This window comes from Anser cygnoides, chromosome 19 (assembly GCF_040182565.1).
Source record: "Anser cygnoides isolate HZ-2024a breed goose chromosome 19, Taihu_goose_T2T_genome, whole genome shotgun sequence".
NCBI lineage: Eukaryota > Metazoa > Chordata > Aves > Anseriformes > Anatidae > Anser > Anser cygnoides.
The window spans coordinates 3,573,245-3,592,221 of record NC_089891.1 but is presented as its reverse complement, the minus strand read 5'-3'; the positions used below and the strand labels follow the sequence as shown (position 1 = coordinate 3,592,221).

Genomic DNA, 18,977 nt, shown 5'->3' with positions numbered 1-18,977 from the left:
TGTCAGAAAAAGAGAAGTTCTGTGCAAGTTCTTAAACAAAAATCATCATGATAGATCTGAAGTCATAGCTAAACAAGTGTTATTTTCAAGAATCTTAATAGAAAATTACAAGATGAAAAACTGTGGCTATGGTAATCAAATTTAACACTGACAATTTCGACTGCCCACCAGTACAGTGTTTGCCCATAACCCGTCACCGCATGAACTGCTCTATAACCTGCAGTAGTGCATACAGGGCAAGACATCTCCTAAACCCAAGACGAACTCTTCATGTTCCACCTGCCCACACATTCATTCTTCTTTGTTACTGCAAAGTTCAAATCTCACAAAGTCAGTACTCGAGTACCCAAATATACATCCCAATAGTGCAAGTAAAGTCCATTTACATTGTGGCATTCAGGCCAAGTCTCCAAAAAGTCAGTTTTCAAAGCCCAGGCAGACACTGGAACGACAACAAATAATTATGGAACTGCAAAGTCGCACACAGCAGTGAAACTATCAGCTGTAACACACAATTCAACACTTGTGTGTGCACACACTTGACCAAATAAGAGTGATTTCATTTTGAAATCTCCAAAGTATTATTCATCAATGATACGAATAACTGACTCTGCCTTCTTCTGGAGATCACCTTTATAAGAATCAAAAAGCAGTGGATTTTTTTTTAATTTCTTTTTTAAAGTGCTATGCCTCATGAAATGCCTTAAGATATGCTTTAGAAAAGAGCAAGCTGGCAAACATCTGTGTCCAATTACACCGTTACATCTTCATATTTGTAATAAGTTCCACAATATAACTTAAGCCAAGTGGTTGAGGTAGACAACAGTGAGACTAACGCCAACTGATGAACCACATGGCATTGCAACCAGTAATAAGGGAACAGGTAACATCCTTAAATAAAAGACTGGCTGAGATCTTCAACAGGTTCAAGATACCTTCTCGACAAGAGAAGACAACTTCAAGGGAAGCACTTCATCCCAACTGATTGAATTAGGACAGTTTGACAACTGTAACATTTTTCTTTCTTTTGTGCACACATCCTATCACTTTTAAACCTGTATGTATTTGAAAACCTATCCCCACCATATAACGTAATATTTAAGACTACATAATTTACAGTTGTTTAAAGAAAGCCACCTGCTGTTAAGAACTTCTGTTTAATGTTCAGGGTTCACAAAATATTCATTAACTAAGAACCTATCTGATACTTAATAAACAGCATTCTAGATACACTGATTTCCTCAATTTATGGCTTGACAGATAAATCTCTCTAATCTACACCTCTTGAACAAGACATATTGAGTTGAAAATTTCTTTTGTACGAAATTCAGAAAGCCATCTTAATCTCCTGTCCCTTCTGAAAACATTTCTTCAGATAGGTTTTTCCACTTACTTTATCAAGGCAGAACACAGTACACTTTATAACAATTGTTAAGAGTTGTTCTACAAATTGTAATGCATCCTGTGGAAAATGTACGCTGTTTAAAAAAATCAATCCTGCTAGATTATGCTTTTATGAATGGTTTTTCTTTGAAATTAATTAAAGCATTAAGAGAAAAATGCTAGCAATTTTCCTGTAAGACCCTAAAGCTGCCTATGGTTTTATTTGCCTTGGGATACACATATTTTTCCCACCAATATACCTTCTTCACAATTTAACTTTGAGCCCCGCAGTCTTCCAACAATATTAAGTTTGTATAGAATTTACACATCAAAATTCTCCACATTCTTCTGCTTTAAATAGGGCTTCTGATTTGTGGGTCAGCACAGGTTATCACAGGGCAGCTACAGTAAGCTGTAACCCCAGCTGTCTGCCTGACCAGGGGTATCTCTGGTCTCCAAAAGCACCTCATCACATGGAAAACCAAACTCCACTCACAATTCTTTGCTAGTAAGGATTTAAACTGTCCAAGTGGGCAAAGAGTCAGGAAGAGGAGCTGCACAGCTCTGCAGTCATTCTCACCGGTGGATCAGACTTCTCCCTTAGCTGCAGTCCTGATTATCCTTAATCCTGTGTGCATTACACTCATTTTGGTTCTTTTACAAACCTGTGCATACATTAGTATGATCTCTAGAGATGTATGATGATCTGACATTATAGTAACATCTGACTTTTATGAAACATTTTCAATTTTTTTCCTTTTTGTAGTGGATTATCAAATTCCAGAAAACCTGTAATAGATATGAATTTATTGTTCCAAATCATTCCTATGAAGTATACATCTGAGGTATAAAATTTGAGGTTATTGAGGTTACTAGGTAGCCTAATTTGTTCCCAGAAGTTGGTTAGCAAACTTTTCTAATATTTTAACAACAGGAATTTTGTGTTTTCATTTGTGTCGTTCCTGCACAGCCCTGAGTTATGGTTTGAAAAACATTAAACCCTCATAGCACTGAGACATACGGACTCTTTCTGGGATTCAGAGTTAGCTCCGGAGAGCCCAGTTCACCTCAGCATGAGATTTTGAGCACAGCCAAATCCTTACATGGTTGCTTAGCACTTCATCACTGATTGTGGTGTGATAACTTGGAAAGAACATCACACACAAACAGATGAACCCAAGAAGAATTAGCTACTCCATATAAATTTTCTGCACTGTTTTGAAGACTACGGCTGTGCACCAGCACTTCCACTAATGGAAGAAAAAAAAAATTGGATTTGATTGCAAATCTCTTCTAATGCAACCACAAGCTGCATTCCTGCTGCAAAACTTTAGCTGCTGCTGGCATCCTCTGACACTTGCCTTTTTCCATGTTCATTAGAGCATACTATATTCCCAGAAGGAAAATTCAAGGAAAGAAATATGAAGGTCAAGTATTTTTCCACAATCACATTACTGAAAATCCTAGAGCTTCTGCTAGCTTCTAAAAAGTAAGATTATTGCTTTACAAGGAAATGGAAAGGTTTTAATACTGAAACATGCCTTCAGAAGAAGAGCACTATTATATTCCAGAGGTACTTCAGAGTCTGTCCTGTTGACTTGAGTGACAGTCAAGTTTCTTTCCCTCCTGAGCTTAACAAAGTCAAGAAAGTTGAGGAAAAAATAGGCAACCTTACAAGGCATAAAAAACACTATCAAGTGACTTTCAGTTGTGGGCCAAACCTTCTACAGATAGAGCTACTGCAGAGAAGCTACAAAGGGCAACAGAGAACTCAGAAAGCCACCAGCAACAGAGCAAGGTCAGGAAGAACCCAGCAAGACTCAACCTACTAAGCACTGTGTGGCTACAGGCTAGGAAAAATAAATGAAATTAAGTCAATTAAAATATTGAATTAAATAGGTGTTACTGCCCGAGAGACGACTAATGACTGCATTGACCGCATTTTCAAAGGCTCTACGGTCTGCAAGGTTGCTGTGAAGAAGCCTACAGTCAGATGTTTCTGTGCATTGACTCTCACCAGCCTATCGCATTCCAGCTGAAAAGCAAGAACATTTATGATCATAATACACCAAGGTATCTTTTAAAATATCAAAAACTGGACAAACTAATTTTTGGGGTTTAAAGATTTCACAGATCAGAAATAAGTCATGCTCTGATGTGATACTCACACGTCAACTATTTTACCATCTTGGAAGCAAAATAGAATATATACAACTGAATAAAATAATAAAAAAATCAATAATTATAAAGCAGCCTATATATTAAATACCAGTTTAGTTTAATACACAGAAAACTGTATTGTACTCTTTAATTTTCAGCGCAGAAACAGCAGAGTTCCCCAAAAAAGTCTCCAGAATAGGGAGCCTGAGATCCACAGCAATCTATATCCAGGCACACAGAAAATATTACTATTTCTCATGGAGATGTCCCAGCACATTCAGAACTGGTCGCTTCCAGACAATGAATTTGCTTTCTATGTGATGGGTGCCTCTATTCCACAGAGGTTCCTACAGAGGTAAAATTCAAGCAGTCCACATCTCGCTGTTGGTGAGCGCCCACAAATTTCAGCCTGAAGCCGACTTACTGACCCCATCTTATATATGAATGTACACTGAGTTATTGCAAGTGTGGGGCGTAAACAACCAAGGGAAATGCACTCGGAAATAAAAAGATGTGAAACTCATTAAACTCAAAATAAACTGGATCTCCATTTGAATACAAGAATATTGTTAGACAGTTTCATTTAATTGCAAAAAAATGGATTTCTTACATGAGTATTTTGGGTTGTGTAAATGAAGCCAATATATACAGCAATTGTGAATTTTTCTAGCACCATTTATGAGACATTCTTATGAAGACACATCATTGAAGAATGTCTACTATAATCCTAAACAGAAAATGCTCACAAAAAAAAATAAAAATCACATCCCCATATTCTGTGTGTCCTTTTAATGAAAATGTTAGGATATATCAAATGCTTTGCGATCTTGAGTTACAACCTTGAAATTCTTTACAACACTGCAAGCCCAGATGGTCATACAGATATGGAATTGAGGCATTTGTATTTGAGCTTTAATTGCAGCGACAACTACAGACTTAATCTTTGTGAAAACTTGCGCTGCCTGAACAGTACAGCTCACATGTTGAAGCAAAAGGTAGCTTATGGAGTGTCATAAGAGAGAGTTTCAGTTATCCCCTTTAGGTTTCTGGTTCACCCACTTTGCCACATTTTTGGATGCTTCCAGAATAGATAACTGGGATTCCTGCCTCGAGGGGTAAGGGAATGCCATTTTCCCATCATTTCAGAGGCAGTGCAGGTGCAGCAGACAGGAACTGTAGCAACGTGCAAAGGATGATTAAAGAAAATGCCTGAAACAATCTAGAAGTTGTACAAACCACTTCTCAGAGATGATTCTCACAGCTTTCAGATTTTGCATTATTACGTATTCATAGCCAACAGCAAAAACTAGAAGGTATTATTATTCTGCACCATCCCAAAACAAGGCTCCTTTTTCCTACCACATCAGAAAGCATTAAAGGTAATACTTCGCCTTTAGTATCATTTCCTGGCCTGTATTCAGTTAACTAAGATTTTCCTCACCCAGAAGGTGTGACACAAACTCTTCTGATTACAGAAGTGGGTACCCATATCCTAATACTCTTCCTTGACCCAAATGCTTGAAGTACACTGTTTTTTACCCATTTCTTGAATTTTCTTTTCACTTTTTTTTTTCCTTCACAAAAGAAAGGTTAGAAGTACACATTTTTCAAACTTGGAAAGCCATTCTTGAGTCTTCACATTTGCCATGGCCCCTCAACCCTCCTCAGTTATGCGGTCTGGAAGGAAGAAGAGGAGCCAAAATTCTGCAGGAGCAAACTGCGGGTATTCATGCCGTGGGTGAGAACGACTACGAAGTATGCTCCTCAGTCCCAAGCAGTTATTACCATACCATCCACCCAAGTAATATAACAATGGAGCTCTGTTAAAATGTGTGCTGACCTACTGACTGAATACAGGAGTCAAGAAACATCTGCTCTATTCCTATTTTGAAATGAAAGATAATGTGACAATAAAAGCTATATGATTTAATGTCTGAGCTCTGTTAAACCTCGCCATAATGCTCGACTCCCTCTCCCTCCTTCCCCCCAGTGAGGCTACATAAGTGAATCAGCAGAACAAAGACAGATGTACAAGTACTTGTGAAATATAAAAATACAAACCCAATATCCTAAGCAGTACTGAAATTTTAGGCATTGATTACCATCCAAAGTGATACTATAAATCAGACTTTTCCTACATACATTGCTCCCACACGCTACTCAGGTAACACTAGATAGGAAGAACTATTCAAGTGACCAGCCTCTTCCAGTGGGTTTCTATTCATGGCAGGATAATAGAGTTTTATACTATAGGTGAATCTCACCTGATAGATAATCCAGAGGTGGAAGAACAATGAACTTTCCAATCACAGTGAGAGCTGAAAGAACAGATTCTTTATAGCTAGCTTTTTTCAGCTAGCTTCGCATGCAAAATTCATGGTCCTTATAATCCACAAGAAATTCAGAAATGAATCTCATTTGAACCTTGACCACACTGGTGAATAAACTGATTTTTTTTGTAGTTGTTGTTCTGTTGAACTTCACGTGAACTTATTAATTGCTGGACTATATCGTCCCACTGAGTTATTACATTTACACTGTTAATAGGTTCTATTAATGTCTGAGTTCATCTTCAGGTCGTGGGTCATTAACTGAGGCATGGTTTGCATTGTGGCCTATTTTTCATGAAAGGCTTATTAAGAAAGACGGAGACTATCAATGTTAATGCCATTTGCTTTTCAAGAATCTAATGAGGTCATTAGTTTCTATGTTTAATTGAAGTGCCAAATGCAGACATAGATGATAAAAATGCAGTTGACCTCATCTTTACTGCAGTTGTACAGGAATATGTTATGCTATTCCTCACTCCTGCCTATTCTGGGATGCATATGTTTTTGCAGGAAATGAAGCAGGCATTCCTATGCTCATCAGTGATACAAGACCCATGCCTCCGAGTACCTCTAAAACAACCAAATGTGTGTCTCATACTAAGTGCCTGTTCTCTTTCGCTTAAATGACACTGGAAGCTTCTTGTGCCTGAAACCAGATGGTTTTAATAGATTACGTAATTTGGGGTATTTCTGCAGAATGAGCTTTTACAATATTATACTCATTCCGAATACACAGCATATGAAATTACTGTAAATCATTTAAGCATGCTTCATAGTTTCTGCATAAAAGAGAATCTCTTCAATCTCAGTGGGAATGTACAAACCTTATTTTCTGCATATATTAAATTTCTGTTGACCAAAAGTTTGTAAATTGCTACAAAGATTGTTACCTGCCCCAACTGTCCGTCTTCATGAGAAACAGCACCTAAAGACAAGCACAGTATTTTATTGCTCCTCTTCCACCACACTGATTTTTATCTTGCAATGAGGTGCGCTGTCTTATATACAGTTTTCTCCCTTTTTGCAAGATAAAAATTATGAATTTTATGATGTTTTTATTATACAACAAACTTTCTTACTACGGTATTTCTCACTATTAACAGCATCTCTGATATTCTATCAGATCAATGTAATGCAGCTATGTAGCACAAAGTACACACAGCCCTAGGATACGAGCCACAATGTGAAATAAACCGATTTAGATCCAAGAGATACAATATGTGGGATTTTTTGTTGTAATTCCTGGCTGAAGCGAAGTTTCTCAAAAGCTGTATAGCTCTTCACATTTAGTAAGCATCCATCATAGACTTTAGACAAAATTGAAATGAGAAAGTTTATATTTCTGTACGTACTTAAAGAAATCTAAATATAGACTGTACTTCATTCAGATTCTGTCACACACCCACAATATTTAATATTTCAGTCTGATGCCTCCAGGGTAAGGGAGAATGCAAATAAGTTTTTGTTTCCTGCTTCACAGATACTTTCACCTCTAGATATTTGTTCCAGAAGGATACTAATCATAGGAAATGACCTAAAAATCATTAGTGTTTACAATTATGCTTACTAAATGAAGAAATTTTGCTTGCCAAATAGCTTGATATATGCTTTAGCAAGACTGAAAATGCAGGATCAGGCATTTGTCCCTTCAACAGTAATGAAAGACACTTGTATAAACTGAAATGAGTCCATAATAGGCTGCAAGTGACTGCAGTCTTTGCTGAAAGCCTGAATTATGCACATTTTTATAAACAAGTCCTATTAACTACCTCCAAACTATTTAATTTTTTTTTTTTTAAGACCAAAACTAGACATAAACTGTTATAAGTATCAGCTTTCCCATACGCATCATTTTGCTCTCAGACAAGATATTAATCTGGTTCTTGGTTTACTACTCCCAAATAACCCAGGTCTAGTCTAACTCTGAAAATGCGAAGGCAACAGGTCAATGACAAAAGGCAAAACGTCACAGAAAACTGCTCAAACAAAACACAGAAAAATACTTCCAAAAAAAAGACGTCTAGAAAAAGCTAGAACATGCATTAAATAAACTGAGGTGAGGAAAAGGCAAATTAGGAAAGCCCCAATTTAAATGATACACTTTTGTGTTGAGTCCCACAACAACAATGCACACTGAAGTCTTCAGACACAAACACTGGCCAGTCCTTTACAACCGAGGCAATAAACAGGGGAACGTGCCAATAAGAAGAGATATTACACAACTTCATATTTGAAAGTTCACACAAAATATTATTAACAATATGACCAAGAAAAAGCCAACAGGAAGAATGGCTCGCCTGACTTCTTAGAATGAGACAAGAAAGGCGCCAATTTGGACCTGCAAGCTGCACATCTGAAACAGTTTACAGTATTTCCACATTCTCACAGTGTGTTGTAATTCAGGGTGCTTGTGCCACACAAACTTGTAGATCTGAATAAGCAACAGCTTGCAGTAAATTCAGACCAAACTCATTTCCAAGAATAAGATGTTTTCCCACAGACACAAGCAACAGTCTTCCAAGAGCTCTAGCATCCCATGATGCATGGCTGAAAATTTTGTAACCAACTGCCAAAATGATCACACACAAAAAGAAACAAAAAACGACCCAACTTATATTTAAATACTAATAGAAAGGAAAACAACATATTTCACCTTTGTTTACAAAATCCAAAAAGTATCTTCTATTTGCTTGGAATGACTGTTTCAGAGCTGAATGATTTTTACACATATGTACATATAAAGATCTACAGTGACACTGACCATGATATGATACATACACTACTGTACCGAAGTATTTACAGTAATACAATAATATAGTGATATGTAACTAAAACGCATATAAAAATATGTTTAGTTTTACTAGACAATGCCATACACAGGTCTGACTGAAAAGTGTGTCTATGTCATTAATTGGTAAGAAAACAGTTTACTTAATTACTGCTGTGTTTTTGTTGTGGGACCCCCAAAGGGTAGTAAAACTCACATAACCTTTTATTAATGTCAATATATAAGAGAAGGAATTTTTTTGTTGTTGTTATAACTTTGGCTCAGCTTGCAGTACTTCTGCTCAGGAAGAGCACCTTTGATAGATAAAGCAAGCATGTAGAAGAATCAGCATCAACAGCTTAACATCTTCAAAGGTAGAACAGCAGTGTAAAAGCAGCAGACAGCAGCTTACAAGGAAGCATCTGAGATAATTACTCCTACACATCCTCAGAGGTATTTCTCAAACATCATTACCCGATTTAGATGCTTTAGACCTTATAAAATATGAAGATAATATATGTAACTGCTCCAAATCACCAGATGAAAGGTTTAGTTTTTATTATATTTTGTACGGAAGGCTTTTGTTGGTATTACAATAGGTTCTGGTTACTTCTTAAAACTAGCAGTTCTTTTTGAAATCAAGATTTAAAATAAAAAAAAATTTCTTAGATTATGATTCATATGGCAAAAAAAAATGAGAAGCAAAACCTCAGATATTAAAAAAATAGTAAAATTTTACCATGAAGGGACCATTCACCATTGAAATAATTGGAGATGTTATTCAGGCGGCTTACAAGATCTCATATGATCAGTTACAGTCTCAGCTGAAGGGATGGTAACTGGAAGCTGAGAAAACACTACTGTTGTAATGCAGTCCCCAAAACCCTTGATTGCTCTTACAGTACCTATTGTGAAATTATTTCAAGAACAGCTGCAAAGGCTGAACAATTTCTTGGAATATTTTTCCAATGCTAAAACACCCTCAACCCTCCACACTAAATCTTTCACATAGGTACACCAAGTGTTGGGCACCAGCATTGGAATCAAGGATTGCAGTTCATAATTTCAATGCCAGCATTACAGTACGTTCCTCAAAAACAGGTTATGGCAACAAAACAAAGAAAACTAACCTTCCATCGACACAGAAAGGATACTAGTAGCATATTGTTATAGTTGCTGCTTTAAAAAAAAAAAAGACAACAATACAACAATAAACCATTAGAGATTATGCATCAATCATCCAAAATCATCCAAGATGAAGCTAATTTTTATATTCTACAAAAAAAAACCCTCAACTTACTCTAGGACGGAATGAGTTGCAGCCTGTGGATGGTAACGGTACAGCAGAAGGCAGTGGTTTACTCGAACAACTTCACCACCCTTTTGGATGTGTTTGTAAAAAAATAACAAATCTTCTGGAACACCCTGGAAGAGAAGCAGTTATTTCAAACCAAGAAGTGACCAGTGTTCATAGTTACATCTGAATATATAGTTACATTCTGCCAAATGAATAATGTTTAACAACATTTTATTCAAATTCTTTCTGTGCATCTCCATGAACTTACCTGAACATCTGTAGAAAAGATAAAACTATTAAAAAAGCAAGCAGTGTTGTTTGAAAACGAACTGCAGCTGACCACAAGGGCATAGGTGGAAAAATAAACATCATCAACATCATCTCATTTTGAGAGGGAAAAGCTTCATACATGTCAGTCCCGTAAAGAGAGAAACGCAGCTGCTTACAGTTCACAAAGCCTGAAGTGCCAAGTAACCAAGTAATTTACTGAAAGGGATCAGTAACTTCAGGGAGTGGGGTTTTTGTTTTCATAGAACTGGTGTTCTTTCTTCAGTTGCCATACAAATATATATTCTGGTCTCTACTTAGGAAAGGTGAATCAGGCCCCATAATGAGAGACGTGAACTTCCATTTTAAAAAAAAATTGGAATAAGGCAACATCCAAAAAACTAACAACCTTTTTTCTTCCAACATGTTCCCACGCCATGTTCTTCAAAAAGGAATTACAAACTATAGTGCTGAAACACAGGAAAAAAAATCTTCTAGAACTATGGATCTATCAGGCTCCAGAAAATACTAGAAATATCATGATTATATGCAACATTTCCCACCTAAAATCAGAAGATCTTCATGTCAGAGGCAGTGTGTCAGAAAGGCAATCATACGGCACACAGTATTCAGTTACATGTTACACATACCAAAGCATAAAACCACCTTTAAAGCTACAGCCCTGCTCTGAAGATAAAAACGTAGCATCTATTTACATTGTGCAATGGTGCAACTTCTTGAAAAAATGAAATATGGCTAGAACATCCATTTTTCTATGTTTATATACAGATTTTTCTTTCCTCTAACCTAGTATTTAAAGGGTCACATGGCTTTATCAAAATAAAAAAAGAACAACTGTGCCAAATAAGTGTAGAATCAATAAAAAGCTGAAAGATAACATGACAAAGTTTTAACTAAATATTCACTTGAGAAGGAAAAATAAATGAAAGATAAATACATTTGTTCCTTATTCTTACTTGTATTCACATGCGTGAGTAAGGGGGGCATAAACCTCAACCTCAACTGTAGGTATTCTATTTCAATAGAAAAAAATAATAAAAGCCCTAGTTTAAAAAAAAAAAAAAAGTTGAATATTTTTCCCCATTACCACATCTGCTGAGTTTCTTCCATAATTAAGAAAAGGAGATTCTCTAAATTAGAGTTCTGGACACAAAATCCCCCTGTGGTTTCTTCTGGCCGTCTAGTTACAACAGCAGAAGGGTTCAGTGTCTGTTTTTCATACCCACCATGCTGAGTGCTCATGTCAGACATGGTCTGGACTGAGCAGTCATAGGGGGAGGAGGGGAATGAGACAAAAAAGCTTTGAACCCTGGAAAACAAATCCAAAATACTCAGCTGAACATATGTATCTTGGGAGAAATCAGAAGGCAATCAAGCTCTGCACTTCACAGCTCCAGCCATCACTACATAATAGATTGATTTAAGGTGCTGGACTGGACCACACTCCCCGATTCAGAAATGCAATGGATTCTGATCGGCTTACTTGGTAAGGGCAGCTGATCTGTAAGTTCATCTTTGTAAATTCTTGTCTGACTTCTACCTTGAGTTCAGATACAGAAGAAAACTTTTAGAGAACTTTGTGCAATTAATACTTTACATGAACCTACTGTGAAAGTCCCAAAAGAAACCTGGGGGAGGTTGGAGGAGCGGACAGCAACCACAGGCATCAGTACAGAAGAAAAACACAAACTCAAGACTCTTTGCATTTATCTCATAGCCCTTTCTATCTTTTTCTTATTCTGAACTTTCATGAAATTACTGAGAGTTAGCAGCAAGGTTTAAACCTTCTCTAAACCTTTTTCCAGCCACACAACAGACTGTGTCATGCAGGGCACAAACGTTGCAGCACGTACCAGTTTGCTGCAGCAGTCGTATTTTGATTCGGAGATTTCATTACATCACATACATAACTGCAACTCTTTTCCTTTTGGATATGCATTTACATCGTTCAACTTAACCACTGGCATATTAAAAAATGAGAGTTACTGCCGAAGTAAAAGGATCTTTCAAAATGCTGTTTGGTTCTGGAGTGCTCTTTTGCTTTAGCTAGCAGAAATACTTTGAAATAAAGTACACTCACCCCTAGGAATGAGCAGGTGCCTTGTATTGCTCAGCAGTGGCCTCTCACATTACAAAGGAGAAGCACTGACATACATTTTTCAGGGGAGGAAAGATGTTGACTGTGTTATAGATCCTGCAGGGATGGGACTTCCTATGGCTCTTGAGCGTGTAAGTTTGGTGCAATACAAGAGTTTCTTGCCAATTGAGACACATTATTGGATCCAGATGGCATTTTAAACACCAGGAATCTTTGTCAAACAATACAACCTTCAAAGAAAAGGCTGCTTAATTCTTAAAGGGATATTTTAGTATATTTTTGGAAAATGAATACCCATAGCTAAAAGTATCAATTAACAATCTAGCATTTCAGCAATAGGCTACCACATAAATAGCTTTCAGCATTAATAAATATAATTGAATTGCACAGTTTACATGTTACTGAACTACAAACGGGATTTTCCACATTACAGGCAAAACCCAACCCTTTCTGTCCTGCTGCACGAAGGGAAAAACTCATCGGCCTGCTTCACTCAAGGTGCTGATCAGCTGCTGATTACAGCTCCTAGGGAAAAATGCAGTTTGCACTTGCTCAGTTCTAAGCAGCGTGCACCAGCCACATTCAGATAAATAGTTTGCTTTGACATGTTGCTACTAAAGAGGTGAAGGTTTTGTGTTTACCCAGTTTTTTGGACAGGTATCACTTGACTGTGTTAACACTTGTCTGTATGGATGAGGGGACTGATTTTGTACGCATAGTGGGATGTCAGGCAGACCTTAAGTTGAACTGAAGTAATTCCTTGCTCAGGGACCAAACTAATCATTCCATGATTCTTCTTTTCTTATCTCCTCACAGCTCTTCATTTCGTACTCCTTGCAGATGCCTGCGCATGAAACTGAATTCCAGCTACAGTGTCCTCAACAATGTACTTGGCAAGGAGCTGCAAGCCAGCTACCACTACAACAAGCAATTCTGGCTACAAATTTTGCAGCTCCACATCAGTGGTCGGTATCTTATGCCCAGCCTACACAGTTCCTAAAATGAGAACACGAATCTGGAGGATGAGGACACTTATCAACAATTTCTGGGGGGCTTTTAATGAAAAAGTTGCCCTCTGTGCAATGCTGTTCCTCAGCTCTTGTAACTGAGCTGCTGAGTAAAAACCAAACTACTTATTCTTTCAAAGTACTTAAGCCAACAGCTGTCCAAGAGTATTTCCTCAAAGTCTTGAGCTAAGTCTTGGATTTACAGAACTAACACATGCAGAGGGGTCAGTAGCACGAAGGTGAACACAAAGCACACCCTCTATTAAATGAAGGATTTTTCCTTAGAAACAAATGCTGTTCTGCCAGGCACTAAAATCTGTTGCTCAGCTTCAGCTGGTGTTCAAAGTGCACTGCTCACAGGAAGAGCTATTAAGCTGCTGGAAGCTATAATTAAATAAGAAATTGCAGCTCTTCTCTAATTTAAATTGAAAAATGAAATGAATTCACAACTAAAGCGATTTATCAAGAATTATCTATCTTTCAGTATTTTCAGGAACTTGTAGTTGAAATTACTTATTTCAAAGAGAAATTCTGATTAATAAAAATATTCCCTACATTCACTTTCTTCAGGATAGTCAACGAAGGTGTGAAAGCAGACTAACCACAAGCTAACTCCATATTAAATTGCTATTAATAGCTTCTCTTCAGGATTATCCAAGATACACTTATGTCTCTCTGCAAATCTGTCACACCCTCTTTTGGTTCCCATCCAAACATGGTTTTAAATCATTTTGCCTTAGTTATAAGGCCTGAAGCCTGTAATAATGTTAAATTTGCTTCATTGTTTGGAAAATAACACGTTAGAGGAAACTAAAAAAAATTCCTTCATCCAATTGTATTGGCACAGAGAAGTTCAGTTAACAAAGGTGATGAGGGTGTCAAATGGAAAGGATGCAGTAAATTCTAAATCGTATTTAATAATAGACTAGCACAAATGTCATTAGGCATGGAGCATGGGTTAATTTTCAAACAGCTTATAAAGCATAATTTATCGTTGGCTCCATCACTTTCATTTGTTTTTAGATCAAATACTGATCTCTGTTCAGCCTTAACTATACCAAGCCAAGAACATTAGTGCCTGTGCTTTATCCAGATTTTTTTTCTCCAGAGCATTTTGATAGGTTATTTGACAGACTGACTGTATTTTAATTCATGTTCTGAAAAAACAAATTCCTACTTAGCCTTTTACCTTTCATGCCTTATTGTAACTGCCTGCTCTTCTGGAGGGAATATTGGAGTGCTCTGGCAGAGAAAAATGGAAAAATGTACTAGTTACCTCCTTACAGACTACAAAGTTACCTTAGAGCTTTGCAGCATGTGCTACAGCCTCCTTTGCACCAAAGCATACTTTGACACCTCCTCAATTCCTGGTTTTTGTGACCCTTTATCAAAACCGAGCTTCTGACACTTTGTTCTGAACCACAGTTGCATTCAGAAAGGCCAATGGCTTATAACATGCTACTCCTTCTGGGGCTCATTAAGAATAATTTCCCCGTTTACACATTAAGATTAGTTTAGAACTTTAAGTCAACCATTCTATTTTTACTTTTCATACACTTAAAAAGGAAGGTTAAATGCAGAGGTGACAGGCTGCAGTTCAAAGAGAAGCATTTCTATGTTGAAATTTGAGACCAATTAAAACTCTAGAGAAAGAAACAAGCATGGCATGGTATTGTCAGGATGTCAAGAACAATACTCCTTGAATATAGCCAAGACTACACAATTTGCCACGTTTGCATGCAGAGGAGCCTACAGGTAAGAAACGCTCAATTACACTGTTACTATTGTACCCTAGATTTCTTACTGCATTTACCTAAAGCAACAAACCAGTTTTTTTTAGCGTAGTGCCATTACTGACAAACAACTAGAACAGAAGAATGACTTGCTAAAAGACAAATAACTTGCCTTCCCTGTGATCTTCACCTGGCCATTAACAACAAACAAAATCTGAAGTTCCATCTGAAAAATACATTTTGGTAGAAGCAGGGCCAGGTAGCCACGACTACAAAATACTGGTTTTATATGCAACGGAAGTGCAGTATCAAATATACAAACCAGTAATTTTGCTTAGGAAGAAGCAGACAACACGTCTACCAATGTGAATGACCTTTTATGTTCCTTACTTTAACAGATTATATAGCTTCAAAATCTGCTGTTCATATTGTATAAGACCCTGTAGATTTGTTCTCAGCATAGCTTTTAGTCACAGTTATGACTTTTCACCCAGGATGCTAGCTGTTAGAAGACACCAAAAAGTATACAGGCAAAAACAATCATGCGGCTAATGTCACACCCTAATTTTCAAGTGTAATTTCTGATGGGTTTAGTAAAGTCCTGCTACTTCTTTCAATAAGTACATATTGCATTCCTTATCTAAATTGGTTGGGTAACATGAAGATTATTTCCCTTTATTTTCCTGAAAAGGTAAGTCAGAAATATGGTTCACATAACTCTTCTCCTAGCAGCAGATGTTAGTTAAAAAGTTATTTTCTAGGCTTGTGGCCATTTCTATTGCGTTACCTTAGTCTCAGCACATAATTAGAGTTTGCTATAAAATCAGATACCTTCAAGTAGTTCTTTAATTGTCATATCTCAGAGGCTGCATAAAAAAACATCTCAACAATTTTATTTAATTAGCAATTGGTGCATAAAGCAAACCTGTCAGGGTTCTTAGTCACCATTTCTGAAAATACTGCTTGGCGTTATACTTGGACATTGACACAGAGATTACACAAAAGGAATATATTCCCAACATCTGCAGATCTTGACCAGAAAGAATTTTATTTCTAAATACATTTTGTAAACATTTAGAAAAATCTGTTTCGCATAAAGCCTGGATAGACAGAAAGATACATGCATACCTACCTCTAATAAAGAAGATTACATCACAGCTTACATATTTATATTCTATCAGTCCACCCATACTATTAACATAAACATCAAATCACCATTTCTTCCATGGAAGAACTATATTCCATTTGTACTAAGCACTGAAATATGAAGAACAGGTGTTTGGATTTAATTCCAAATGAGAAATGCAGCTTTTTGGCATGCAAACAGTTTAGCAAATGGAGAAGGCTGAAATGTGGACATTTCTTGGCCTGCTTCTGTGTTTATTTGCAGCGATATGACACTTAAGAGGTCATACTGTTAAATAGTAACTCAAAATGGAGATGGAAGTGATCGGGTTAATATAATCAGATGATGGGTCAGGTCAGAACATACACACACATGAAAAAGATTGTTAAAAGTATTCATTACTGGGTTCATAACAGCACCACTTTATAACAAACTATTGATATATACAGAAAATCTTTGCCTCAAATTATTTTCAAATGGAAAAGAGTTAGACCAATGCTAAATACTTACAGTGCTAAATGTTAAACAATTGAGGACCTGATTTTCCTCTAAACCTTCATATGACAAAGGTTTGATTTAACTGCTTATGACCTGTTGCAACCCGTGTTAGAAGGGTATTTTTGTTGAAGGTCCTCCATATGAGCCAGAGTCTGAATTTTGACATGTTGGACAGTTCATGATGAGGAAAAACAAAATTTTTAACTTATCACTGCTAATTTTTAAGACTGGAAGGCCATATCTTACATGGCTGCTGAAAAATCATTAGGATTAATATTGTTGACTTATTACATCTAAATAACTGGTGGCACAGCCCCTACATGATTACATATAAAGCAAAAACAATCACGAAAGAAGCAGAAAAAAAGAAACACACACACACAAAAACCAGAACAAAGTAAAGAAAATCAAAAGTAAAAACAAAGAGAACAGAACAATGGCCTATTCAATCTAACCTTGATCTTTATCATTAGGCTTGCTGTTGTCCTTATTGTGTTTTAGCTTTCTTTCTTTTTTGAGCTTACTTACAATGCCCCAGAAGTTAAGTCAAATGTATTCTTCAGAGAATGAAAATATAATGATAAGGAATTATATTAAAAAAGAAATTAAGAGCATGAGTCAGCAAACGTAGGTTGTATTGGGAGGCAGGCACTGTTCCCAGTTCTGCCACTCACCCGTCACATAAGTAAGAGCAAATCTTTTCACCACTCTAAACACTTCTCTTCCATCTGCCATATCTTTAAATTACTTTTTTTTTTTTTGGCAGACCAAAGGATAATATTTGTATATCCTCATACACACACATGTATATGTGTGTATATATTTATGTAATATACATATATATAATATATAAACACACTGCATAGCACAGGAGAGCTCCATTTAGAGCCCTATAAAAAGAATAACAATGTTAAGTTGTGGTTTAAATAATAAAATACTAAATAGCTGTAGCAGATTTCTCTACAGTACTAATAAATGAAGGCTTTCAGAAGAATAAAAAAAATCAGAACTACCCATTCTACCCCTAAAACCTCACTCAAACCAGTAGAAACAAAACCCCTAAGCTCCAAAACACACAGAATGGATCCAAATGGCTCTGAATTAGATTATTACTCACTTTTCCACCCTCATCAAATTTTCCCACATGATAAAACCATTCTCGAGAACAGAACCAGGTTGGCATGATCACAGTAGGTCCATGGGAGGTAAACACCTAGAAAAAAGGTGAAAAAAGTCTTAATTAAGAGAATGTCAAAGTAGCACCTGTTGGGGAACAACATAAAGCTTACGCATTCACATAAAATCTTAAAAATACTTATGCTTATACTTAATATCCAGCAATTTTTATCACTAATTCAAGTGCTTAGAATTAAGCATATGCTTCGTGCCTAAGATGTAGTGTATACCAGCATCTTTGAGCTGTCACAGCCAAATTAATCTAATTCCTACTTCGTATTTCTTAACTTTATATTCTATCATAAGTTGCAACACATGCAGAGGACTATATTCCAAATTTTGAGAAATACACTGGAAATGACTGTTCTACTAAAAGTGCCACTGCTGATATTGAAGGGAAGGAATTGAGAAGAATCTTGAAAGTTAAAGTTCTTAAACTCTAGAATCTTACATTGATTTTTCCATTTTGTATTCCTTATACATACATTAAGTAAGAACTTTTATTGATCTTTTATTTCTGCCAAAGACATTTAAAGCTTAATCAAGCTTGGACAGGTAAGATACAATTTATTTTAATCATTACCAGAGCTCTATGGATTTGCTACCCAGTGGTACCTACCTTAAAAGGTTGTTGAAAAAGAAAATGCTTTAGGGACTGAAAAGGGAGTGGCTATTAATTTCATCCTCTTGCACAGTGACAGCCAAGAACTACACAGATCAGTCCCTGAAGCTTTAAACAAACTTGCTGTAAACAAAACCATGAAATAAACCAGAATCTGGATTATGGAAGGTAAACTGATTCTTTCTTTTATTACAAGATGAATTATCTGGCCAAACAAGAGACTGAACTTGTCAAACAGAACGTGCAAAGTTAAGACAAGATAATATGCCTGCTTCCAAGAACTGCAGGAAATAGGGAGCACAGCCTCGTTTACAAAGGCAGAAGGAAAGAAACCTCATGATTACTGCCAATCTCCAAACACTAATGAAAATGCTGATCTTATGAGCAGATGATTCCGTAGCATGCTATATAGTGGCAATACTAATATTCCTGTAGAGTTGAAAGTCTTGAGCACTAGTGCACAAATGCAAATTTTGTCATGTGCATCTAAGC

At 36.6% G+C, this 18,977-nt stretch overlaps 1 protein-coding gene across 13 annotated transcripts in view; it reads right to left on the bottom strand.

Moving 5' to 3' along the window:
- B3GNTL1 (UDP-GlcNAc:betaGal beta-1,3-N-acetylglucosaminyltransferase like 1) overlaps positions 1-18,977 on the bottom strand; it is a 127,292-nt gene that overhangs the window by 23,117 nt on the left and 85,198 nt on the right. For all 13 annotated transcript variants that reach the window (XR_007167943.2, XR_010825868.1, XR_010825869.1 and 10 more), the window contains 2 exons: positions 17,805-17,900; positions 9,941-10,065 (listed from right to left, as the gene is read on the bottom strand). Coding sequence is in view for 9 of the 13 variants with exons in the window: in XM_048075902.2 (XP_047931859.1) it covers positions 9,941-10,065; positions 17,805-17,900 (221 nt within the window). In the remaining 4 variants the exon portion in view is untranslated. The remainder of the gene's footprint in view (positions 1-9,940; positions 10,066-17,804; positions 17,901-18,977) is intronic.